Source organism: Sparus aurata, chromosome 8 (assembly GCF_900880675.1).
Source record: "Sparus aurata chromosome 8, fSpaAur1.1, whole genome shotgun sequence".
In the NCBI taxonomy this organism is placed as follows: domain Eukaryota; kingdom Metazoa; phylum Chordata; class Actinopteri; order Spariformes; family Sparidae; genus Sparus; species Sparus aurata.
Window position 1 is genome coordinate 4,477,905 of NC_044194.1, and position 26,561 is coordinate 4,504,465.

The 26,561-nt window shown below is 43.7% G+C and overlaps 1 protein-coding gene across 4 annotated transcripts in view; it reads left to right on the forward strand.

Annotated features, from left to right (window-relative positions):
* The first annotated feature begins 991 nt into the window (after positions 1 to 991).
* abcc8 (ATP-binding cassette, sub-family C (CFTR/MRP), member 8) overlaps positions 992 to 26,561 on the forward strand; it is a 54,939-nt gene continuing 29,369 nt past the window's right edge. For 2 of the 4 annotated variants that reach the window (XM_030424683.1, XM_030424684.1), the window contains exons 1-13: positions 992 to 1,381; positions 4,634 to 4,796; positions 7,472 to 7,613; positions 9,154 to 9,275; positions 10,856 to 11,022; positions 12,596 to 12,838; positions 15,426 to 15,614; positions 18,193 to 18,357; positions 18,431 to 18,586; positions 22,049 to 22,183; positions 23,102 to 23,264; positions 23,809 to 23,849; positions 24,274 to 24,419. In XM_030424683.1, coding sequence (XP_030280543.1) covers positions 1,361 to 1,381; positions 4,634 to 4,796; positions 7,472 to 7,613; positions 9,154 to 9,275; positions 10,856 to 11,022; positions 12,596 to 12,838; positions 15,426 to 15,614; positions 18,193 to 18,357; positions 18,431 to 18,586; positions 22,049 to 22,183; positions 23,102 to 23,264; positions 23,809 to 23,849; positions 24,274 to 24,419 — 1,853 coding nt within the window. In that variant the 5' untranslated portion in view covers positions 992 to 1,360. The remainder of the gene's footprint in view (positions 1,382 to 4,633; positions 4,797 to 7,471; positions 7,614 to 9,153; positions 9,276 to 10,855; positions 11,023 to 12,595; positions 12,839 to 15,425; positions 15,615 to 18,192; positions 18,358 to 18,430; positions 18,587 to 22,048; positions 22,184 to 23,101; positions 23,265 to 23,808; positions 23,850 to 24,273; positions 24,420 to 26,561) is intronic. The other 2 variants (XM_030424686.1, XM_030424685.1) reach the window with 2 other exon arrangements.

Sequence of the window (26,561 nt, forward strand, 5' to 3'; positions counted from 1 at the left end):
CAGTGTCGTCCTTTAAGCTCAGTTTATTTATTCAGTCATGAAAACAAGAGTTTTTTTTTATTTATCTTGTTTAGACGAGCTGTAAACCCAGATCAACTTTAAATTAAACTTTTGAATGCTCGTTAATTAATTATTGTTTTATGTTTTCTGAAACAATCTGATGAATTATACGGTAAAGTGTTCATGTTCACCACATTTTACTTGTTATGTTAAGTGTATCTAAGAGAAGAGAGGGGGCAGACTTCCCAGCATGCATTGTTAAAACTCTCACAAACCCTGATAAAGATTATTATTGAATTCACATTTTTACAATCAGGTGCAAATATAGAAAAAAATGTTTTATTCTGGAACAGAGTAATTATCAGCAAGTTGAAGGATTATATTGATTCTTCAAGAGGAACTTGGTGGTTAAGAAATATAAATTAAAGGATGCTTCTTCATACATTCATGTTATTTTATGTATTACTTAATTGAGAATGTGTGAGCTAATGACTGTGAGTAAATTAAACATGTCTCATATTTAATTCTGTGTCTAAGTTTCTACAACTGGACCTGTTTAGTCAAAACTTTCATGTTTCCAGGCAGTTTTCTAGTAAAATCAACTAATTTCTTCCCCCAAAAACGTCATAATGCACCTTTAAAGATGACTTTTTAGTTAAACACAGATGTTTCTACCACTTCTGCATGGGCTTTACTCCCGGCATGCATTGTTGTGTGTATAGAAATGTCCACTGGGGGCAACAGAGCTCCTTCTCGAACATCTTCTCACTCAGTTTTCCCAACATGTGTCCACAAATCTGCTCAAACTGAAGCTGCGCGTCTTTAAACGCGCCTGGATCTCATTTACATCCGGTCAGAGTTCATTCTGGTGAATGCAAAACGTGTTTGTCATCATCAATCATCAGTAAGTAATTAATAAATAAATAACAGAAGCTGGAAAAGCCGGTCAATCCCCATCATGTAATACATGTGTGTGTTACGTCATGATGGCATACGTGACTTCTGTCCGCTGCGTGTTTCAGCGGCGCATCGACCGGCGGGTGTCTGGCTGATAGTCCGTGATCAGGACCATCCGTGGCCCTCTTTCGGGTGGAGGATCAGCCCTCCTCCTCCTCTTCCATCTCCTCCTCCTCCTCTTCTTCTTCTTCGTCCTCCTCCTCGGGTTCAGCACCGTGGACAGCTCCCCTGCCTCCACCCTTAAACCGCCGCCGCCGCCGGGCCGGACGCTCAAACACAAAGTGGGACACATGAGAGACGGAGAACCGGGAGACTCTCACTCCTTTTGTCTTTCCTCCACAGCCGAGAGACGGATGTGACTGACTGACAGCTGAGGAGCGTGACTGGGAGTCAGGGCAGCACCATGATCTCACGGTATAAACTGGTAAGTGCTGCATGCAGGTGCAACATCCTGGATTATGTCTCAGTCACACTTTATATTTTCATTTGCACGCTTCTTTAAATGTTTCCTGCTGCTGCTGCAAGTCATGTCAGGACAGAGTGAAGTCAAGGAATCCCTGTGTGAGACACTTAGATCCACATTTAGGGGCATTTAAGCGACTTGCAGTAAAGTACATGTTGTTGAAAGAAAGAGAAACTCTGGTTGTTGTGATGTGAAGCACACTTTAGTTCTGAGTGTAGGTGAGAGAGGAACCTGCAGGGCTGATTAACGCAGATCATGCATGATTCATCACTCACCTCCGAGCCTCAATTTACTCCCACGGACTGAAAATGTAGGTGGAAGCTTTTTACGGCTAACGATGGAAATCTCCTCTGATATTTAAAGATTATATGACTATAGTGTTTCACGTCTTTTGTCCCCCTCCAGCTACACGAAAACCTTTTCAGTTCCTGCAGCTCTAATATTCCTTTTTCCTCTCTGAGTGAGCAGCTCTTCTCTTCAACACATCCTCTTATTATTATTTCCGTGCACACTAATACCTCCAATCTCCTCAGGCAGTCCAGTGATGGACCGGGCTGCTGTGTGATGTAGGGCAACTGCAGACGTATAATCCGGCCAGTTATCCCGGCTGTGACAAAAGGATAATAGTGTGCATGATCAAAAAAAAGAGGCTTTTGGTGTTGGGAGCATTCTCCCAGATCAAAATCTAAGTCTTTCGTTTGTGGAAATATCAGTGTCTTCATCCTATTTTACTGAAAACTTTACCATCAGCTGGTGTAAACATGATTTTCCAAGTAAAAGGAGAGAATTAGTTCTGTGACAGGAGGTGAGAGGACATGACTTGATGTGAACTCTTCCTTTTGAAGCGTTGAAGTGAAAAGAACGCCAGAGTTTCTTCAACTTTCAGTGTTTCACTGCTTCTGAAAATGATGTTTGACCGTCACTGAGCGTCAGATCTGCACATTTAACCTCCGTCAGCCTCTAAAAGAGAAATCTGTGTCAAACAACAGCTGGCTGCAGGTTTGCATCGTCTTCAGAAAGTATCTTGCTCCCATTGTTTCAAACTCTACAGTCTCAAGATTAAAGGAACAGTTCACCCAAAAATTAGAAGTGAGTCATGATCTCCTGACGTCGATTGAAGTTTGGGTGAAGATTCGTGGACCACCAAATGTTTCTGGAGCTTCACAGACAAAAAAAAAGTGTTCCAGCATCGTGCTCAGTCGATAGGGACCTGTTTTAAAACTCATAACGCTCCATGCAGCTCTTCTGGTGATCGATTTTCAAGATCAGACTGTTGAGCGCTAATGCTTTTGTCTTAGCAGCTACGGTGAATATTCCAGCTTTATAAAGAGTGTAAACAAAGCCGCTCCAATTCAATTTTGGGATCTTTGGGCGTCTGGGATCCTGGACTATGTGGAACCAGGTGTTGGGAGCCATTTCTTAACTTTCGAGATCACAAATTGCTTTGAAAAGACACGATCAAGCTCGTGTTCCCACCTCAGACTGTTGAGCGCTAACGCTTTTAAGCTTAGCAGCTACAGCTTTATAAAGACTGTTAAACAAAGTCTTTTTTACGATGCAATTTAGGATCTTTGGGCGTCTGGGAACTTGGATTAGTCCTGCAAACAGTGAGATTTTGCCTCACAGCAGCCAAAGAACAGTTCAGTATAACAATAGCCAATATGAATAGTAAAACATAAACAATATAATATAAAATGGAGCCATTTTGAAACAAGTCTCCAGCTACTCCAGTTGTTCAGGAGAACGCTGCTACACTGTTTTGCCGTGAAGCTCCAGAAACACTTTGTGGAAACTTCTCCTGACTTTCTGTCTGCATGAAGGCGAGTAGATCGTGACTGAATCTTCATTTCTGGGTGAACCCTTTAAAATTAACTGTTGTATTCTGCTTGGACTGGACAGGAACGATCACCTCGTGCACTTTTATGTCTCAGCTTTATTCTGCTTGATATATTAACCGCTTCTGGAATAACAGTGAAGGTAAAAGGCACCAGCAGTCATTCTGAGGAGAAGAATCGGTTACTTAACAACAATTGTATCTCCATATTCTGTCCAAACACGTAAACATTCATTACATTTAAGCTCATCTCTCTGTTGTTACTAGATAAAGGTCAACACGGCGTGGATTACATTAAACACAAATCATTTAAACCACTAAGAAAAGACCGTGAGTCCGTCCCTGCTGATACGTGGATTATCAAAATCTGCTCTCATGTGGCTTTTTAGCCGATCTGTTCCCTGCAGAGACCAGGAGCACGATAACATCCATCCTGAGAATTCATTCATGTTTCATGCCTCTGTTCTTTTATGTGTGTGCAGCAGCTCAGTTATCCAGTCCACCGCTGCTCTCTTTCTCTCGCAGCGCTCTAAATGTGAAGTAAAGTGATAAATGACTGCGAGGGGGGAGAGAGAGTTATGTAATTCCTGAAAAACGTGGCGCTGGGATTTAGATTAGAGCGCTTGCTCGCGCTTCACACGTACCTTTCGCATGACGTTTCCACCGCTCATTCAGCAGCTCTACCTCCTCTCCTCCCTCTCTCCTCTCTCTCCTCTCCTCATTCACTCCTCCATCCTCCCTCCACCCCTCTACCTTCAGCGCCTCTCTCAGTCCTCCAGCCTGCCTGCCTGCCTGCCTGCACACTCCAAGGTCGACTTTGAGCTCTGGTTTTGCACGGAGACAGGAATAGAAGGCGCACTGCAGAATGCCACCGCTGCTCTCGCTGCATGTGTGTGCGTTCGTATGTGTGAGCATGACTGAATGCATTCCGGCGGAGCTGAGCGGCGCCTCGCACAAAGTGGAGCGTCAGTTTTTAGAGGATGTCTGAGGACTGCGGGTCGACGGGATGCAGATGTTTCTCACCAGCACGGCCGGTAAAGCTGCTTAGACCGCTGGAGAGGAGAGGGAGCTGCTGCTGCTGCTGCTGCTGCTGCTGCTGCACCGGACTGTGACTGACCCCCGTCTCCCTCCCTCCCTCCCTCTGCCTCCCCTTTTTAATTGGATCTGATATTTGGATTCTGGATTCAGGAGGGAAGAGGAAGGAGGGCACTTTAAGGAATTACAAGGATCAACTGAGGACGCCATCTGCGTTCCTTCCTTGAACACGACATGCTCTGAGTGCCTCTGTTTAAAATCTCTCTGTCTGTCCTCTGTCTCCTCCTCCTCCTCCTCCTCGTCCTCCTCCCCTTCTTCCTCTTCCTCCGGCCGGTTCCCTGCAGAGTCCCGGTTCCACCATGTCCTTGGCGTTCTGTGGGAACGAGAATAACTCGGTGGCCTACAACGTGGACGGGGGGGTTCTCAACAACGGCTGTTTCCTGGACGCCCTCAACGTGGTGCCACATGTGTTCCTGCTCTTCATCACCTTTCCCATCCTCTTCATCGGTCAGTGTCTCTGGGAGGTCCTCACACCTCCTTACACACACACACACACACACACACACACACACTTGTCCTCAGATGACGGGCATGTTCTCCATCTGCCCCTCTCAGTTTTCTCTCTACCAGCTTGTTTACTTTTTCTTCTGATCAATGAACTAATTCATGATATGTTCCATTTATTTGTGCAGGCTGAATACAAATTAAAGCACACACTATGTCTTGTAAATAATTTATCTATTCACTTTTAACCCTTTATCCCCTCTCAGCCTTTATTTAATTCATGAGCTTGTTCGACTGCCTCTCTGGAGGTGTTCGCTGTCCCGCAGCCAGCAGCAGAAATATGAGTCTCCTGACTCTGGCAGCACATGAGGACATATTTCTTGAGCTGCAAGCATTTTTTGAAAGCGAGTGTGACTCGTCCGATGATATGTAGCGTACGAGGGGGGCAAACAGATGCCACCGAGCCGGCGTTGGGTTACACCTCTTTTTTACGCCCCTTCCTGGCTGCCGGCCATTCCATTAGTGTCATCGTCAGCGCATAACGGGACAGCAGACACTGTGTCACACATGCTCTGGACTCATCATCCGTCCTCTCATGTCAGCGAGTTTGTGTTTGTGCGTTGTGGAAATCCGAAGGTAGCTCGCGCACCTTTTTCTTGTCAAGGTGGACAAACGCTGTCTCGCCGTACAGCTGGTCTGACAGTCGCTCTGTGTTCCTGTTGTTCGCTGACAGAACGTGCGACCTTTTTAATCGCGTCCTGTAACACGGAGAGACTTTGTCTTCATTAAACATCCAAGTCTTTCCATATTACCTGTGTCTGGATGTTTTGTAGAGAAGGCTGTACTTCAACTCTCAGTGTCATTTCATAATTTCAACAATAATTTGATGGATTGCCATGAATTCAGGTCCAGATATGCCGGGTAACCTTCAGCACGTTAGTACTAGTAGCCAAGTACGTTTCTGCAGAAACACAGACGGAAGTTCGAACTGAACATTTCTTTATGTCTGTTTAGGTTGAATTTTCTGTTCCTCACTTGGTGCTCATGCTCTGGTTAGGTTTAGGCACAAAAGACTCGTGGACAGGGTCAGGAAGACATTTTGGTTTGGCTTGAAACACCTGTTTTGAACATGGCGGGAGCAGCTGAAGACCTGAACGTGATATGTCAGGTTTGCTTCAGATGTCAACCTCTGACATATCTGTGGTTTCTAGAAAACTGCCAAGGTGCCGCTGCTAACTGCTCACATCTTATCCTCTGGTTTTTAGAAGTTTGCGATGAATGTTTTTAGCTTTGAATACTCCTGCAAATGAATTCAACTAAAACGCGGTAATCGTCAGAGTGAAGCGTCTGCTGTCGGAGGGGGGGAGCAGAAGAAAAGCTCGCCGGAGGCTGCAGTGATTTCTCCCCGGTCATCACTAACCCTCAACGTAACCTCTGGGGTGTGAAAGCTGTTCTTTCCACCTTGAGTCACCTGACGAGAGCTCTCAGACCAGCATGCTCGTTAAGTATCTCCTGCCCCTGCAGCTTTGGGATGCGTTGCTCTTTACAGTGCTGGCTCATGAGTTCAGCGAGTCACGTCAAGGCCGCGACTGTAAGAGGAGGCCGTGAACACATGCGGGATCTGTTCGCTTCGACCGGGAGTCAGTTTGTACCCGAGTTAGAGCTGCAGCTGACAGTAATCATCAGTTCATCTGAGAGAAACGTCCAAGTTGTCAAATTCAAACGTCTCGTGTCGTCCAAAAAACACCGACATCAAAAAATCTCTTCATCGTAGAAGCAGAAACCAGAGAGTTTGAATTCATTCCAGCTGGTTTTAGCTTCAGTTTGGCCTTTGTGAGAAATATTCTGTGAGTTCACCGCATCAATTAGATGATATTAATATGTGATTTGTTCACCGATGTGGGAACATTCGTTTTTATTCGCATTAATAAAACGATATTGATTTTTTAATGATATTGCAGAGTGCTTGAGCAGATGGTATGAATTTGTTTGCATGTGCATGTTTGGAAAGGAGGCAGATAAAGAGAGAGATTAAGTGTGTCTGTGTGTGTGTGTGTGTGTGTGTGTGTGTGTGTGTGTGTGTGTGTGTGTGTGTGTGTGTGTGTTGGCAGCCTGTGCCAACACTTCAGAGATCCACTGTCCGACGCTTGAGGTGCCAACAGCAGAGGAGTCATTAACATAATTTGATCATCAGAGATCCGTCTGTATGACAGCAGTGACTCACCTTGATGAAATAAATTACACTCTGTTGACTGAATTGCTGTTATGTTCCCGTCTGAGGTTAAAAAACAAATGTCTCGCAAAGCGACGAAGGGCGAAGAAGTTGTCGCATCAAAAAGAGATAAAATAACTGGCCTCTCGCCTGCCGAGCGTGGCGCGGTGTAACGACAGTGAGGATATCACAGGTGTCTGAATGATGAATAAAGGAACAGGCGTCTGTTCTCCGCTTCAGATCCTTTGGCCGTTTAAGAAAGCTCATTGTTATGATGATTGAGGCTGTAGTTGGAGTGGAAAGCACTCACAGTTCAGACAGTTACTGGGTGTCTTTCATTATCACAGCTGCTCAGAAAACAAAAACTGTCTGCAGGAGATTTGATATCACTTCCCTCTGACTGTTTACTGAAAGCGACGGAGCCTTGAGGCTTTTTATTTCTCTGTCTCCTGTGTTTTTTTTTTAGGCTGGGGCAGCCAGAGTTCAAAGGTCCACATCCACCACAGCACCTGGCTCCACTTTCCTGGTCACAACCTGCGCTGGCTGCTCACCTTCGTCCTGCTCTTCATCCTCGTCTGTGAGATCGCAGAGGGCATCGTCTCCGATGGGTACGTTCGACCCACCCGGCTAAACCGCTGAGTTATCTTGACTGTGCATCTTGAATTTCAGTCAGGTGCATGTTGTGAAAACTTCTAGAAACACTTTACTGACCTTTAAAAGTTTGTATTGGAGTTTTGTGACATTCGATTATTTATGACAGTGAGATATTGAGTTGTTCTGCAGAGTTTTGAAGCTAATTTGTCATCTAATCAGAGACAATTTTGCAGCTGGGATGCAATCAATAGCAATTAACACTTCACTATTTATCAACCTTCATGTAAAAACAGCCCAATAATGTCAGGAGAGAATCATTATGTCTAAACTGTGTTGTGGATGGTGACACAACTTCTGATGAAACCTCCCTTTTAATCTCATAACAGCAATTATCTGAAGTTTATGTTCTAACTTCAGAATATATTTCTAAAGCTTATATTCATAGTTTGGTTATATTTAGCTAATGCATTACCGTAAAAGATGATTAAAGCAAAGCTAGCATGATAAAATGTTAGCATGCTGAATTAGCTGCCAACTTTGTAAAAATGTTCGCTTTCTGTCTACATTCTTTATTAAATTGATAATTACTAGTCTACTGGTTTGTGATACTTTAATACCTCAAATCTATTCTTTAAATTTGAATGTTAATCAAGACAAAGAGCTAGTTAGTTAACATTAGCATGCTAGCGACAACTAGTTAGCTTCAGCACTCGGAGGAAGACTAGGAGCTGTTTCTTCGCGTTCGTTGTTGATTGTTGTATTCTTGGCTAAAATAACAGGCTGCATAAATCATATTGTACAGTATTAGATATTATACTGGCTCAGACCTGAACAAAAAATCTGCTCAAAGCTAGCTGAAGCTAATGCTAACCCAGAATGGAGGCGAGTGTTGGGCTCCATCCACGACTCTTGTCTTCTAAGATGAAATGACCTCAAAATGAACTACAAGAACAGAGCAATTGACAACATATCACATTGTGCATAGCCAGAATTACTGTAGCAACACAGCATTTGCTTGTTCTTGTGCTAAAATCAAAGGCTAGCTTAGCGTATTAGCTTTTTAGTGGCTACTTAGCTATTTTTTAGTGAGCCCGCAGTGCCAGATGTTGGTGTTTTGACACAGCTGGATAGAAAAGCCGTCTGTGTCCTTCCATGTGGAGCAGGTTCTAGTAAACACTCACGATTTCTGTTTACTGTTTATTAGTATTTTTTGTGCGAGCTGGAGGCGAGTGATTGTCGCTGAAGTGAAGAGAAGAGCTCTCCATCTGCTCGACACTTCACCCGCCTTGTTCACACTGACTTCAGTATTTAGCTGAAGAGCTCCTGATGCTCCTTCACGTCTGTGTTTGTTTTAAACGAGCTCATCACTTCCACGTCCACCATGTGATGAGGTGTATGTAGAATAAACACGGTCAGCCACAGTCATTAGTGGGTGAAAACATACATTTCAGACCCGGGTGTCCCTCGCGCTCGTCAGTGTTTAACATGTGTGTCGGTCATTAATTTGCTGCCACTAAACTTCTTCCACCACCTGTGTGTTATTTTCTCTGGCAGGTTCAGCCAATCCCTCCATCTTCACCTGTACATGCCTGCAGGCCTGGCCTTCATGGCTGGCATCACCTCTATTATCTACTACCATAACATCGAGACCTCCAACTTCCCCAAACTGCTACTAGGTACAGTATTCTTACATTTAGCCATCTTTTGCTCACAGAAAAAGAAGTGTTTTTGACCTCCAAAGTCCAGGTTGTTTGACCAGTGTGCGTCGGCACGGTGCAACGTGGACGATGCGTATTAATCCGCCTTTCATAATCAAGAAATCCATGAATGTGAGAGGGCTGTTTACGATCAAAACAATGCAAAATAAGCCACAAAAAAGTCAGTAAAGGTGTGTTGTTCTCTTGCAATCAAGCTAAGACGTGATGACGTATGTCCAATATCTAACTGTGCTGCTCAGACCCGGTTGCAGCTGGGGAAAGTGAGTGCGGGTCAGTAGGCGGGTTGGGGGACGAGGGCCACTCATGTTCTGGCACAGTGCAGAGGAACTGGGCCAAGTGTGAGTGCGTCCTCAGCTTCAAGATTTGATTAAGTCCATTGCTGAATAGTAAGGAGGGCAGATAAAAACCCGGATTAACCAAACTGTGCAGCAGAGAACTGACCCTGTGGACGTTCAGGCTGTGAAACAACAGCAGATTCAGATTAAATGAGCTCGACAGGATTATATCGTTATAAAACAGGATCAGTGCAGCCATTTACAGATGAACGGTTCGTTACCTGCAGATAAGATTCAGACTGATTGGGGGCGAACTCATGTAATTGCACTGCTGGGTCGATGTTAATTATCTCTTTTCATTAAGAAAATGTGTTTCAGGTGAACGACTGCACAGATTCCTGCGTGTTTATTTCTTGCTTGTGATTATCTTCATCACAATTGTTTCTAATCTAAATAATAAGAGTAATTGAAACCCCCACAGAATAGGATGTCGATGCACATGAATATACGTGTACCTCTTACTACCTTTGAGTAGTTTATATAGATTCAGAAATGCATCGAGGAGCTTTGTTTCACATCAACGTCACCTGCTCTCAGTTTTCCGTTCCTCCTCATGCGACATTAACTCTTCTGCGTTCGGTTCTCGATGCTTCACTCCTCACTTCCATCACGATTACGAGCCGCCTCCGGGCTCTTAGGTCTCTACAACACAGTCGGTCTTCCTGAGTGTCGTGGCGCTGGGTTCATCAGTGCATGAACAGAAATGAGTCTTCTAAATCGTGACGCTGTTATTGACCCACGCTGCAGGAGGAGTAATCGCTCTGTGAGAGTCGGAGTTTATGGTCTTGTTACCCAGCAGTGTCATTATCCCCTGACAGCTTTCTCCTCTTTTATGTGTTTGTGTTTTGACAATCAGTCTCTCAATATACTGATGGTAACCTGCTGATCATGGACTCTTGGAGTACCTGCTGTTTGCTGGATTAAAGGTGTTGACCTTGAAAGCTGTCAGACACACACGGCTGACATGTTTCTGTCGACGTGACATGGAGGGGAGGGAGGAAGAGGAGGCAGGCGAGGAAGGAAAACACATCAGGGTTGATAGTGAAAAGGTCTCGAACTGGATTTTACATCCACGGGAATCTAGCTTGAATGAAGTCTTTTGATATTGGTAACAAACATGAAACATCACAGCACAGTCGGCTCATTTATCATCTTGGCTTGTCCAGTGATTTACTCTCTCTGATGCCTGATAAATCTCCTCAGCGCTGCTCATCTACTGGGTGCTGGCCTTCATCATGAAGACCATCAAGTTCGCCAAGTACACCGAGCACGGCATCGGCCCGAGGCAGCTACGCTACTGCATCACCGGGCTGCTGGTGCTGCTGTACGGACTCCTTCTAGCTGTGGAGATCAACGTCATCCTGGGCAGGGTGAGTGTGCTGCAGCTGCTCGTCTTTAATGTTAGAATACAGTTTGATATCGAGATAATATCGGTCTCAAAGAGTTGTTTCGGAACAGTTTCTGTTGCAGTGACGGTGAAGGTAACGTTAGCGTCAGTTCAGATATTTCCTCCGCAAAACAAAACGTTTTCACTTCATAGTAGAAGGTCAGGGGATCGCTGAAGTCACCGGACCTCATCCTCTGGAGACCAAGAACGTCAAACTGTCCAACAACGGTTGAGATATTTCCGTCTGGACCAAAGTGGTGAACCAGACTGTCAGTGTCATCCAGTGAATCGTGCAAAAACAGACGATTAGAGGGACCAAAAACAAAACTTCTCGAGAACATTGTAAGACAAGAAGGATAAAAACACTGTCAGCGTCATAAAAGGAAAGACAACATAAAAAGTAAATAAAGATTATTACATGAAGGCAAAAACCAGATCTGCTCTGCTTTATGAAACAAACAATAAGCGCCTCCGGCTGCCAACTGGCTCAGTCTGGGTTCAAAGGTTTCCAGCCTGATATCAAACTAAACTGTGACTGAAATATATCTCACAATATCAATACAGATTGATTCTGAGAGCAGAGTGAACTTAATGTTGCTCTCTTTTTCATCTGGCTGTGTCGTGTGATTGCATAACAAACTGATCGGCGTCACATCCTCGGTGGAAGCTGACTGGTGAACACGTTATCGCCTTTTTCTCGTGCTTGTCTCTGTTAACGACTGAACTGAGCACACATCTCAATCTGTGTGATCGGCAAAGAAAGAAATTCTCATTTCCAGCCTCGCTCACAGTCTGCTGAAGCACCCTTGAGTGTTTTTTACTGGATCGTAAGTGCATCGTTCAATTAAAAGCACATTTTAAAGGAGCTCTTCTATTGAAATTCAATTGTTCTTGCGTTTAGGTATAATTCAGCGTTACCCTAGTGACTTTATTACATGGCTATTTGTTTAATCCTCTTGATTAATTGCCTCTCATCACCTTAAATTGCATGCAGATCGCTTCAATTGTTCAGTGAAGATTAACGAATTAACACAGCGCACATCATTAATTTGCAAAAAGCAGTTTTGGGATTATTATTCTCACCCTGACCCAGTTTCAGCAGCAGCATGAAAACAGAATCTAATGATGTGTTTGTGTGTATAAATATTCCAGTTCCCACCGACTTCACATGAAATCGTGCAAAGCTTTTTATCACCGCGTCACATATATCCTTTATCTATTCATAATATCGTTCAGCTCCTATATCTCCAATATCTGTGGCAGTAAAAACATCTATTTAAATGTGACGCTTCCCCAAAAAGATCCAGTTTCCACAGCGATGTCAAATAACCTGTAATTTATACACAACAGAGAGAGTTTATCCTCCAGCAGCTGTAATTACCCCCGCTGTGTTTTCAGCTGTCATATCCATTGTGTGTTTGCAGCCCTCAAAAGCCACGTGGAGGAAATTATAATCATTAAATCCACCGATGTTGTCAAAAAACAAGCTGAAGGTTCTGTTTCCGGACACCACGGAGAGAGAATAATGAATTAAACTCGTCTTTCTGTGCTCACAGCGCTACATGTGCTTCGCTGACCCGACTGAGGTGAAGCCTCCCGAGGACCTCCAGGACCTCGGCGTTCGTTTCCTGCAGCCGTTTGTCAACCTGTTGTCCAAAGCCACCTACTGGTGGATGAACACCTTCATTACCTCCGCCCACAGACGGCCCATCGACCTCAAGGTCATCGGCAAGCTGCCCATTGCGATGAGAGCTCTGACCAACTACATGAAGCTGCGCAAGGCCTTCGAGGACCAGAAGGTTAGTGTACAGACTGATGACTGCTGGTTTGTGTGAGCTGTGTGAGATTATTGTTGTTGAATCATCAGCGTGAAAAAGCTCTCATGAGACATTAATCCAACCAACACAAAGTAAAGAGCATTAGGCGTAAACGACAGGTCTTTTTCATCCGTGGGAGTTGAGTCCTGAGTTTGATATCTGAGTTCACTGCTCTCAGATCTGAGGTCTGACTGAAGCATCACGCTGCTTCTGGCTGCGTTGGTGCTGAATAATAATAATCGTGGATACATCAGGCTCTGGTGCAGATGGCGATAGAAAGTAACAGAAGCGGGCGATGATATTGGGCTGCAAATATCTCCATGTTCAGGGTCCTTATGTTACTGAGATCACGTACTTCGGGTGAACCGGATTACCACATTGGAAAAAAGAACTTATCTCTTTCCGAATGTGGTGATTATCATCAAGGGATCAACTTGGATCTCTCATCCAGACACAAATAAGGTTTTAAGTATTTATATAAGAGCTTAGCGTGCAGCTTGTTTGGCTCTTTATGTCCCCACTCCACTTTATTTTGAGCCCATTTGTTAGTTTAACCGTCTTAATAAATCTCGTGTTCGTGATGTCTGACATGTACATGAAGTGATCTGGGAATCGTACGTACTTCTGATACAGCTGTTGATCTCTGTCCAGTCATGACTCAGCCGTGGTTGAACTGGGACCATTAAACCGCACTCAGACGTCACAGAGAAGATTAGTAATGGTAAACAGAAAAGTGTCCGACTGCCTTCTAACGTCTTCTTTCAACCAGAACAGCTAAAACCAGCCAAGTTACTTCCAACAACAACTAAACTATTAGCCGAAGATGTCGATGCCTCAATTTAAGTTTTGTCGTCCACGGAGGGTTCGACTTCTTGGTGTGCTTATCTTAGCTGCGGAGGCTGCACGGGATTTAAGTTTCACGTTTTGAAAAATTGATAAAGGTGGTAATTTGCAAAACAGCTAATCAGCTTTTCTATAAACATGTAATATGATGATGATGCAGTGTGTTTGTCCGATGAGTGAACAGGCTGATCAAACAGCTTCTGTTGCTGCTCTCGCCCCGAGGAAACGTTCGTCCCGTCTTATTACAGCGGTCCAAACTGTGGATGTTTCTTCGCCGCACATCATTCTTCCTTCTTTCCTTTCTCTCACTCCGTCTCACTTTTCGGAGCACGTGCGAGGAGTCGGGAGGTGAAGGGCCTCCTCGACAGGGTCGTCGTTTTCCAGTGTTTGGAAGGTCACGGAGATTCGTCACTGCTGCGTGTGCGTCCGGTGTGAAGCAACCCCACTTCCTTCCGGCAGGAGCGAGGGATGAGAGCGATTGAGAGATCCCAGTGGAGAGGTGGAGGGAGAGGGGGGGCATTAAGAGGAGAGCCCGGAGGCATGAGGTCATTCCCATTCTACTGTGAACGAGGCGACATCCCGACCCCTGCGGGGGTGAAAGCACTGCGCTTCATGGGAAGCTAGTTTCACTCTGCGTGTGTGAGAATGAAACGTCCGTCCTTCCGTCTCGTTTGAACCCAAGGTAGAAAGAAAAAAGGACGCACGTTGTGTGTTCTGTCTGTACGTGGGCGTGTTCCACACGAAGGCTGGAGTTCAGTAAAAAGCTCGGATGGAAACATAAAGAGACTTGATAGCGGTCACGTCTGTTCTCACAGTTCTGAGAATGACTCATGTTCACACACACACACACACACACACACAGTGGAAACGCTCTGGGAGTGTTTACCGCACAGTGACGGTCCAGATGTTTTCCTCTGATCATCACTAACTGCCTCAATAAACCGAGCCGTCATTATCATTTGTGAAGCTGATGCATTGTGGATGTTATAAATCAGTGTAAATGAGGATCAGCCGCTCTCTAATTCAATTCTATTTAATCTATTCGACTCTCAAAGAGATTGTTAATGTCTGTTAATGTCTGAACATTTTCGGTGGTGATTTGAAGTGATTTGAAAAACGCTTAAACCCTGTTTTCATTTAATGTTGAGTCCTCATCTTCTGCACGACTGTCAGGGTTTTCCAGCATCATTAGCTGCAGAGCAGTAAACGTAACTGACTGAGCTTCAGTGTGAAACTCACCATTAATCACTGCAGCTCGTGATGCGACAGAGGGAGGAAGGAAAAAGCTGAACTTGACCTAATTTTACAGGGTTTGGTTGCAGTTGTGGACCCACTCTGGATTTAATGGTGCAAACTCAGCCTTTATGTTCAAGCAATTACGCCCTCTTGCTCTGTGAGCCGGCTGTGTTGTCTAACCTAGTTTGTCTTCTCTTTGTTGTGCTGCCAGTTCGGCTCCACAGAGAAAAAACAGCCGTGTTATGAATTTTAAATGCAAAGACAGAACCGACCAATTAACCCTTTCCTTCAGCAGCAGCCATCTTCATTACACTAATGTAATTATTTGAATGCATCACTGATAGCTGATAAACCCAATCCAATTAAAGCGGACGCAGTTTTTATTTGGTCAGTGATGATCAGCTGTGTTCAGCACATGGTGATCAACATCTGTATGTGGTGCACGTCTCTGCAGTCCAACTCTGTCCCCTTATTTCTCATCTTCTCTCAGAGGCCTCAGGGTACGGCACCCCAGGGCCCGAAGTTAATCTGGCAGGCTTTGAGGAAAGCCTTCGGCAGACCTCTCATGCTCAGCATCACATTCAGATTCATGGCCGACCTGCTGGGCTTTGCCGGTCCCCTCTGTATCTCCGGCATCGTCCACCACATCAGCAAGGACAACCGCACCATCCAGCAGCCGGTGAGGAGGAAGCTGTACTGCCGTATACACAATAACACTACACAACACAACACAACACAACACAGGACAGCACAGCACGACACAAGACGCAGTAGCATAGCATAGCATAGCATAGCATGGCATAGAATAGAAAAGCATTGCATAGCAATGGCATAGCATAAATATAACACAACATAACATAGCATAGCATAAATTGCATAGAATAGCAAAGTATAGCATTGCAGTAACACAACACAACACAAGACACAGTAGCATAGAATAGCATAGCATGGCATAAACATAACATAACACAACATAACAACAAATTATGTTACAAAAGAATAACATAACTTTGCATAAATATAACACAACATAGCATAGCATAGCATAGAATAGCGAAGCATAGCATTGATTAGCATAGCATGGCACAGCAAAAACATAACATAACAACATAACAACAAATTGTGTAAAAGTATGTAAAAAATAAGGATAACATAACATAGATTAGCATAGCATAAATATAACACAACGTAGCATAGCAAAGCATAAAATAGCATAGAATAGCAAAGCATAGCATAGCAGTAACACAACACAGCACAAGACACAGTAGCATAGAATAGCATAGCATGGCACAGCATAAACATAACATAACACAACATAACAACACATCATGTAACAAAAGAATAACACAACATGGATTAGCATAGCATAAATATAACACAGCATAACATAGCATAGCATAAATATAACACAGCATAACATAGCATAGCATAAAATGGCATAGAATAGCAAAGCATAGCATAGCATAGCATAGCATAGCAGTAACACAACACAACATAACAAAACACAAGACACAGTAGCATAGCATAGCGTAGAATAGCATAGCTTAGCATAGCAAAGAATAGCATAGCATGGCACAGCAAAAACATAACATAACACAACATAACAACAAATTATGTAAAAAAACGGATAACATAACATGGATTAGCATAGCATAAATATAACACAACATAACATAGCATAACATAAAATAGCATAGAATAGCAAAGCATAGCATAGCAGTGACACAACACAGCACAAGACACAATAGCATAGAATATTATAGCATAGCATGGCACAGCATAAACATAACATAACACATCATAACAACAAATTATGTAACAAAATAATAACATAACTTTGCATAAATATAACATAACATAACATAGCATAGCATAAAATGGCACAGAATAGCATAGCTAGCACAGCATAAACACAACATAACAACAAATTATGTAAAAAAACGGATAACATAACATAGATTAGCATAGCATAAATGTAACACAACATAACATAGCATAAAATAGCATAGCATAGCAGTAACATAACACAATATAGGCTCAGACAGCATAAATATGACTTAGCATAGCGTAACATAGTTAACTAAGAAATTCAGAGTCATCCTTTGTAATTATGCATTAAGGGAGGTGAGAGAGAAGTTGCAGTTATTATATAATCAGAGTTTAGCTCTCAGAAAGTCAGCAAACCTGCTTCATCAGGACTGTGTGGGTGTTTGAATCAACACAGACAAAAACATCTCGCCTGTGAAACTAACAGAAGTGTGTGTGAAATATTGTTTTCAGGGTATTTGGTATTCCTTCCTTTACTCATCTAGCTTCACTTTCACTTTGTTCAGCCTCAAAAACAGTGACAGGGGCAAATATGAAGTTCAGGCATCGGGTGGTACATGAGCTCTGGCTGAAAGCTAACTCTTTTTGGAGAAATACGTTGCACAGAGGACCGCTTCAGATGTCACATGGCTTCCTCCAGCCTCTCAAAGGTCACGGTTACAGTTTGATGAGACGTTTATGATGCCCTCTCTCCTCGGTGCACCTGCCCCCGACGGTGTTTCTAATTTTGTCCTCGTTAAAAATTTACGAGACTTATTGCTGCTCTCGGTTTCTTAGATTCCACACGGGGCAGACTGCCACTTCAGACAGCCAGAGAATGACTCTTTGGTTATTTGTTAGAGAGCCACATCCACGTGGTCCAGCGGCATGGCTAAAGTTAATTTGAAAATAGCTGTCAAGCTTTCAGAGAAAATGCCCACAATGACATGACAGTTTGGAGAGAAGAGGCCCTTAAAATAGCCGGTGAGAGTGAAGCAGGATGGTGTTTCACAGTCTTGAGTGAGAAATGTGTTTTTCTAGTGGAATGAGAAAACGACAAATGAAATGTGGAGAGCGAGTGGACGTGGAGATGAGCCACATTTCTAATCAATAATTTGTGTTCCCTCTGGGGGGAGTTACGATCTCCCTGCTGCAGAATTAATTAATCTTTGAGGGAGATACTGTGTCAGTCTCTTATAACTGGACCACATTCTTCTTTGGTTTCACACTCTTCACTCTGAGGGGCTTCAGCCTGCTGTGAGATGGAATTGGTACATTATAAATGGATGCCGTTACAGGTGACTGTTGTCGGTGATGAAGAGGAAGGATTTTAAATGCATTGCTTAAAGAAACTCTCCTGCAGAGTTCAGTCCGTGTGATTGACCTTGCCGAGGTTTCTGCCTGACTAACAATGATAAACAGGTTGATACTTCTATCTCTTCCCCGTCCAGATGAGTCTGCTGGGGATCTATTTCATTTCCTCCAAAGAGTTCCTGGAGAATGCGTACGTGCTGGCCGTGCTGCTCTTCCTCGCCCTGCTCCTGCAGAGGACCTTCCTCCAGGCCTCGTACTACGTGGCCATCGAGACAGGCATCAACCTGCGCGGCGCCATACAGGTGTGTAACATCTGACCATAACATCTTAAACTGTTTGTCAGCGTGGATCTGACTGTGGTCGTCCCCTCTACAGACGAAGATCTACAACAAGATCATGCGCCTGTGCACGTCCAACATGTCGATGGGCGAGTTGACCGTCGCACAGATCTGCAACCTGGTCGCCATCGACACCAACCAGCTCATGTGGTTCTTCTTCCTCCTTCCTAACCTGTGGGCCATGCCGGTACAGGTAAGACTGTTTGTCATGATGCGTTAAGCTGGATTTAATACTGTGTGTCTCCTTCCTGCTGTGCACTACTGCAGGTTTTTACTGATAGCAGCACGGCAACACTAGAAGAATGTGTAGCACGTGGAAATGACCTTGTTTATTTTGTGTTACTGAGCAGAAGAACATATCTGAGTCTCCACTTTCAACCTGGCACGACTACAAATCAAGTTTCACATTTTATTGCTCGGTGCTGTCGTCTTATTTTGTGTATTTTTTCTTGTGTGCTGTGTTGTGCAACATGTCTATTGTTGTATATCATGCTGTGTATTGAGTCTTTTCCCATTAGCCTCGCAGTATAGGGCAAAGGTCACTTTACCGTCGTATGGGACATAAAGGATCGTATACAGAGATGCGAAGGCTGAAAAAGAGCGTCAGGTGTTATTGCCCCTGTGGGAGTCAGAGTCGGTTCGCGGCAATGGGCAGTTGATTGCATGAGGTGACCTTCATGCTTTGTCATCCTGTCCTGTTCATGACAAACAGTCCGGTATGATCGGTGTTGTTGTTCATCTTCAGGAAAGAATATAGTTGTAAAAACAAACATGCTTGTAAATCATAAAAATTCTCAATTTGAATGGAAATCCAGAATCTCAGGAAACCTGCTGAGTTTTTTTTTTTCTGGCTTGCTGTTTCTTTCCTTCGCTCTGGCCTCTTTTCATTTCATGCATAGCAAATGTAAAAACAGCTTTGCCTGAAATACAAAAAAGTCATGAAATTTTAATGCTGAACAACGCTTACAGATGCTGCTTCATTAACGTCGGCCTGCTGCTTCCAATCGTTCATTTATGAAACTAGAAACTAGAAAAATAACCCAAGTCTGAAGAACAGCAGTAATAACTGTGGTCTTATCTCTTTAAAACAGGAAGCAATGTCCTGAAGATGTTTTTCTATCACGCATGAGCAAGATCAAGTGCTTTTTATATTGAAATGCCCAAAAAAAAATCACAGCGACAGAAATAAAAAATAATACAAGGATGCATCCTGGAGCCTAAAACACAACATGCATAATCCTTCTCAACAAAGAATTGTGTGACAGGCTGCTTCTGTAATCTCAACGTAAACACATCAGGGAAAAAAGCATTGTTATAACTTTAACATTAATTCTAATAAGGTTCATACAAATATAGTAAACAGATAACAAGATGGTTCTTTATATATCACAAGACAAAAGTATTGTAAAGACGTCATATTTTGCTGTTTGGGGTTTTGTTCTTCTGAGATTCCCGTGTGTCAGTTTGCATCAGGCGTTATATAAATATATATATTTATATACATATATACACTCCAGTCAGTCAGCAGACATACAGTTGCTGCTGCTGCAGGGCTGTTATTTTAGATCACACTACCTTGCTAGGCGAGACGTGCCCTACTCTGCCTCTGATTGGCTACATCCAGCATGTGTAACTCTCACCAGAGATTGAACAGCGGAGGAGATGTCTCGCTCTGCAGCTGCAGCGATGTCCCGTGTGAGAAACGAGGAATGTGAACCCCCCAAAAAAGAAGCACAATATGACCTCTTTAAAATTCAACTCCCGACAAAAATATGAGATGTATGTTGTATTTATGAATAATAAATCCGAGACAAGCTGGTGTTCCATCCTTCAGTAGCATTTCTCACCTGCTGGTCTGGACTGTATTAGTATTCTGCATCAGTACTGACCTGTCTGCCCCCAAACTGTGAATTAATCCACTGTGCTGGACCTTTTACTGCCTCACGTCTGTCTGTCTGTCTGTCTGTTCGTGTCTCTGGGTCTATACAGTTCACAGTTGCAGCGATGTTGACGGGAATTATTCGCAATGATGTCATACATATGTGTTATATGTGAGGCTATTTACACAGCAGACATTTTGACTCACACAGTAGAGAAAGCACAGGTGGCATTGACAGTGATTCAGCTTGTCTCAGCAGGAAAAGGTTGAACTGAGAGCATAAAAAAAAGACTAAAATCAATTAAAGCCAGTTTCAAGATCACTGAAACGCTTAAATGGATTGCAGTCTATTTTTTAATGCACTCACTCCACCTTTTCCTGCTGAGACAAGCCAAAACGTCTGCTGTGAAATGAGATCTTAAATGTGTCAGAGACTCAGTGGACTTGATCCTTCCAGCTAATTTAACTCATGTGCTCAGTATTTCTTTCTGCTTCTCACATTTTCCAAGCCTGTCGTGTTAATTGTCTGTTAAATTAAGTGCTGCTGCTGTTTATCAGATTAAAGCTGCTCATTGAATCACAAATTACAGAACAATGCATACTGGTGGTGTCAACCTAAAGAGAGCATTGTTATACTAAGACTGTTGTTAGCTTTTGAAATTTGGCGCCAAAATTCTCGTTCCCTTCAGGATGAACAGCTATGACTTTAGCGATCACCTGACTTTTTATATTCAGCCACCTGTAGGTCAAAGTTCTCAAATATCCTGTAAAATATCTAATAGTTTACAAGAAAGCTTGGCACAAACTTCTGCACAGACGTTTATGGTTCTCAGAGAGATGTTAGCGTGCCAGCATTGTTAGCATTGTCAGTGTGACCTCGTTATCGCAGACTCTTCATGATTTACCTTGAGGTGCTGAGGAAATTACCGCAGCTAGGAAGCGGTCTAGTAAATACGAGGGAGTGAAGGCGCTGCAATTAACAACACACTTCAATCACATAATATTCATGCAAGAGGCCATCAGAAACTGCGGGGGTTGGCGGCCCCGCGACTCTACAATGCAGCTGTTAGATACCATGGTTACGTGCTCCTCGCGCCTCAGAATCAGCGTCTGTAACTAGGTGTTCGTTTTATAAAGTCATCACGAAGGAAGTCGGATGATATCATGCTGTTTTTCTACCCAGCGACTCCCCAGTGGCGCGCACATTATCCTGTGACAGGTGAAGGAGAAGGAGCGTGAAGTGTCACATCCATCTCCATCTGTTCGCTGTTCGTGTCCTGGGGATTTTTTTCTGAAACCTGCATGTGTTCAGTCTGATGCCAAACGACGGTGGGTGGCTGGAGAAGAGCCAGGGACAGGTGGAAACATGACTCATCACTCCTCTTAACCAGGAGAGAGAGAGCGTTACTGTATGTGGAGGATGAACAAAGCTTCATTTTCATTCTTACTGACCGATGTTGGACTAAAGAGATGTGTTTTTTGAAATCCAGAACCTCATAGAATTATTCTCCCTTGCTTGTAAGCATGTGTAAATGAGGCTGTTGTCATTATCTCAGCAGATTTGTTCCTTGCAGGTTTCAGAAATAAGCATTTTAAGCTTCCTGTCTCTTGAATGACTGATGCCGATGCCCTTATAATGCTCAAGGTCGCTGCTCCTCACAATGCGTCGTTAATTGGTTTTGATAAGGTCAGCTGGGAGCGTCGTGTTACCGTGAAAACGGCCTCTTCTTCTCTCCTCGAGGTTAATGCTCCGTCTGTCATTTTCAACCCTCCCAGATCATCGTGGGAGTGATCCTGCTCTACTACCTCTTGGGAATCAGTGCCTTGATTGGAGCGACCGTCATCGCCGTGTTAGCTCCTGTACAATACTTCGTGGCCACCAAGCTGTCCCAAACACAAAAGAGCACTCTGGTGAGTATCTCGTTGGCTCTTCTTCCAGAGAGAGCGACCATTTTCAGGGCAGGAATTATCTCAACGTCTGCTGGATGGATTGCAGGACGTTTATGGTTCCCAGAGGATGAATCCCTCTGACTCCCTCGATGAGAGTGACATTTGTGGTGCAGTGAAATTTCTATAAGATGGAAGCTCGTGCAGTTTCTCTTCAGGCGATGAGACGACTGTTCATCTTGCATCATCATCACGTCACAACCTCAGTTTGCCCAGCGCTTTGGTTTACTTCACTGTGAGCGTTACAGCCTCAGAGAGACTTTTATTTTGTTCTGATAATGTTGGAATCAAGTTAATTAAACCTTTTATTTCAGCACATCATTGAGAAACTGAAGGTAGCTGTTGGTTTTTGTTAGATTGCCTGGTTACCAACAATCATTTCACACGCTGGAATAAAATGTAAACAGCTCAGCGTTCAGTTCGTTTGTCAAAGAGATCATAAAGACCGCGGCACGCAGAGTTGGTCAATATTGGTTTTGAGCTTAATGTAATGAAGCTGTTTGCACTCTGATGTCACAACCACGTAAACCCACAACTCAAACTGACTGAATCTTTATCTCCTAAGGGAATACAATCTTTGTTTTATCCAAACAGAGGAGACACCGACATGTTTTCTACTGCACACAATATTCTCTTCTTGCCTGAAAGCCTGTCTGCTGCTCCCACCAGCTAAATTCAATAAAACGATTTCAATGTAATGATGCTGTTTTGATGCTGCGGAGCAGATTTTATATCAAAGAAAGCACTTTGCTTTTACGGCTCGATGGAGGTCGAGGCGATCACGCTCTTGCCGCCCTCTGGCCGCACATCTCGAGGTTCATCTGTCCTCGATGTGTCGGAGCGCGGCAGCGTAATCAAAGCCCACCTTTTCTGAACCGACAGGAATACTCCAGCGAGCGTTTAAAGAAGACCAACGAGCTGCTGCGGGGCATCAAGCTGCTGAAGCTCTACGCCTGGGAGCACATCTTCTGTGACAGCGTGGAGGAGACCAGGGGCAAAGAGCTCACCAGCCTGCAGGCCTTCGCTCTTTACACATCCATATCCAGTAAGGATCTTTGTTTCCTCCTCTGCACACTCTGACCTTTTGCTCTCTGGCATTTGATCTTCATGAAAGTGTGCAGAAAATAGCAAATATTCACAGGAGGGGATGAAGCTTAAAGCTACATAATGTCCTGTAGCAGAAGCAGAAGCATGAAAATAACTGGATGTAAATATAAATAATGTTTTATTGTAATACCTCTTCTTCTTATCTTCCTCCGTGCTCTCCAGTGAACAGTGGCAGCAGCCTGCACGGCTCCAGTCCTGTTATAGACTGGGTCCAATCTGAAATCAATAGATATAAGGAGAGCGAGCGAGCATAGTTTCCTCCTGAACTGTTTTTATCCACGTCGCAGTTTCACTCACAGAAGTATTTAAGATGAACCTTGAACAAGATGCATCATATCTGTGTGTTGATGTGGATGATCTGCTGTGTATCTTGTAGCAATCAAAAAAAAATGATCATTTCCTCTTTACAGTGTTTATTTTCACTGGTTGAAGTCCTGAGAGTCACACTCACGTCTTCCTGTCTGTTTCTTTCCTGCTTTCAGTTTTCATGAATGCAGCTATTCCCATCGCAGCCGTTCTGACGGTGAGTTTCACGTCTATCTCTACGATTAATTCACCAGAATGTAAATGATCCGATACGTCTCTTTAAGATATACAGCCAGTAACCGTTGAGTCTTGACTTCCTCCGCGCCGTGTGAAGGACGGAGCAGCCACAGTGTCGGAGTGTAAGATGTCCAGAGTTTAAGGCTCTCTGACAGCTTCACGTGAACTCCTGTTGGTATTTATAGAAGTCCTTCATGGTTGAAGACTTGAGCGGTGACAAATTAGAAAAGTCAGACAGATACCGAGGAGAGGAACGAGTATAGATGACAGCCAGATAGTGATTTGTCTTTGAACTGTCAGCCTATTAAAAAGTCACAGTCTCACAGGTTTTGAGGATCTAAGGATCTTAAATCCTGGTTGTAAATCTAACCTCGGTTCATTCTGTCCTCCCTCTCATCCCGCAGACGTTTGTGGTTCACGTTCACATCTCCGAGGACGCCGATCTGTCCCCAGCTGTGGCCTTTGCCTCTCTGTCCCTCTTCCACATCCTGGTCACCCCCCTCTTCCTGCTCTCCAGCGTGGTGCGCTCCACCGTCAAGGCTCTCGTTAGGTGAGAAACGTCTGCAAAGTCAGATTCATCCTTTATTAATAGATTATGAATAATACAGGTTCATAATCCGTAGATAAACTCGGACACACTATATATATTTTCTAATACGATCATGTGGAAGCAGAGGACAGCTGGAACAACAGAAACACGACTGACGACGAGCAGAGGGGTTTAAAAAAAGCAGCTTGATTAGATAAGTTGACCTTTTTCCCTGCAGCAGATGGATCAGCTGCATCGTCCTTTGTTTTTTATATAACAAGTGTTTGTTTCTCTTGCTGCTTTTGTTGCTCTCGTGTCTGACGCTGCAACGTTTCACGTATTTACTTCAGCAATTAGCTTCCCAATTAGTTAGGCCATCGAAACAAATCTGTTGTAATTACGCTGCTGCAGGATTGAAGATCTTTCTGTTCCTTCTTTATTAACTCTGATGAACAAGTTGATAACTCCCCGTCTTGACTTGTTTCTGGATGATTACACTGTTTTCCTTGTGATAGTGAGTGTTGGAGTTGTTATAGATACACTTATTGTATTTACAGTATGAAGGCTTATTAGGATACAAACGATTACGTGGTCATTTAGCTGACAAAGTTTTATCTGCAGGGATAAAGGGTGGTGTATTAATTTGAAAATTAGAACTACAGCTTGCAATAAAGCAGGAATATTTCAGAATGAGCCTGAAGCGAACGTAAAGTAAACTTGTTGTGATCTTGAACCACTTAAATTTTAAAGGTTGGGTGTTCAGAAAAGGTCACACAGACATTGGAAACATGCTTTTGGGGGCTAAATTTGACCTTCAGATTGAAAAGTAGAACATTAAACAGCGTCCCTGAGCTACCAGAGAGTAAACATGTCCATGTGCGTGGAAAGTAAAGTATTTTCTGATACGATAAGTATGCCACGATACGATTTCTATTCAATTCGATACAGTAACCTGTGATCGATACGAGATGACATCATCTGCCCATTTTACACAATCAGTTACATTTATATCAACTCACGAAAAGCAACTAGCAAAAGCGACTCCCGCTCAAGAGATCAAGTTAGCAGACCGCTAATTTACGGAGTTTTATCAACCTCAGAAACGACCGCACGACAACAACACACTGCAGTAAATGGATCCAAATATAAACCGCCACCAAAAAGCCACAAATAATGCTCAGAACAGCACCAAACTTCAGCAACAGTACAAATAGGGTCTCAGCACATAGTCCGGGGCATCTAACCTCCGCTAGCTTAGCTGGATTTCTATTGTGAAGCTAAAAACAGAGTTCAACTCTCCTCCATCAGCTTCCGGGTCGGGGAAGTCCCGACGCGACGATTACCGAGTGCGGTTAGAAATGCTCAATTCCGTTCTTTTCCCTGTCCGCTCTCGATAATAACTGTTATAAACTGGCAGGTAAGACACATATGAACTTTGATTGCTTTTCCATGGAGTCATAATCATACATTTTCATCCATGAGCCGCGGAACTCTACTGCACTCGGTAATCGACTCGTCAGGACTTCCCGTCAACAGGAAGCTGCTGCAGAAGAGTGGTAAATTTAGTCAGCTTTTCAGTAGAGATCCAGCTAAGCTAGCGGAGGTTAGATGCCCCGGACTATGTGCTGAGACCCTATTTGTACTGTTGCTGAAGTTTGGTGCTGTTCTGAGCATTATTTGTGGCTTTTTGGTGGCGGTTTATATTTGGATCCATTTACTGCAGTGTATTGTTGTCGTGCGGTCGTTTCTGAGGTTGATAAAACTCCGTAAATTAGCGGTCTGCTAACTTGATCTCTCGAGAGGGAGTCTAACACAGTTTCACGGTGATTTAGACCATGGATTAAACTTACACCGGAATATCCCTTTTACGAAGGCGGCGAGATGAATCGATGTTTTCACTTTGCATCAATGCTGTTGGATCGTTGATCATTAAATTGATATATAGATCCCGACTAATGTCTTGTTACGCCCCCTGGATGTATAATCTCTCCACTCACATAATTAGCTGAATTAGATAAGATTTAATTCACTGCTTACAAGATTATACCAGTCATTTAATGGTGTCTCATGGAGTCAGTGAAGCAGGAAACTGCACCAGCAATGAGGGCGTATCAGTTGAAACACCATCATCTCCTTCTGCACGTCTTGGGAGTGATCGCAGGG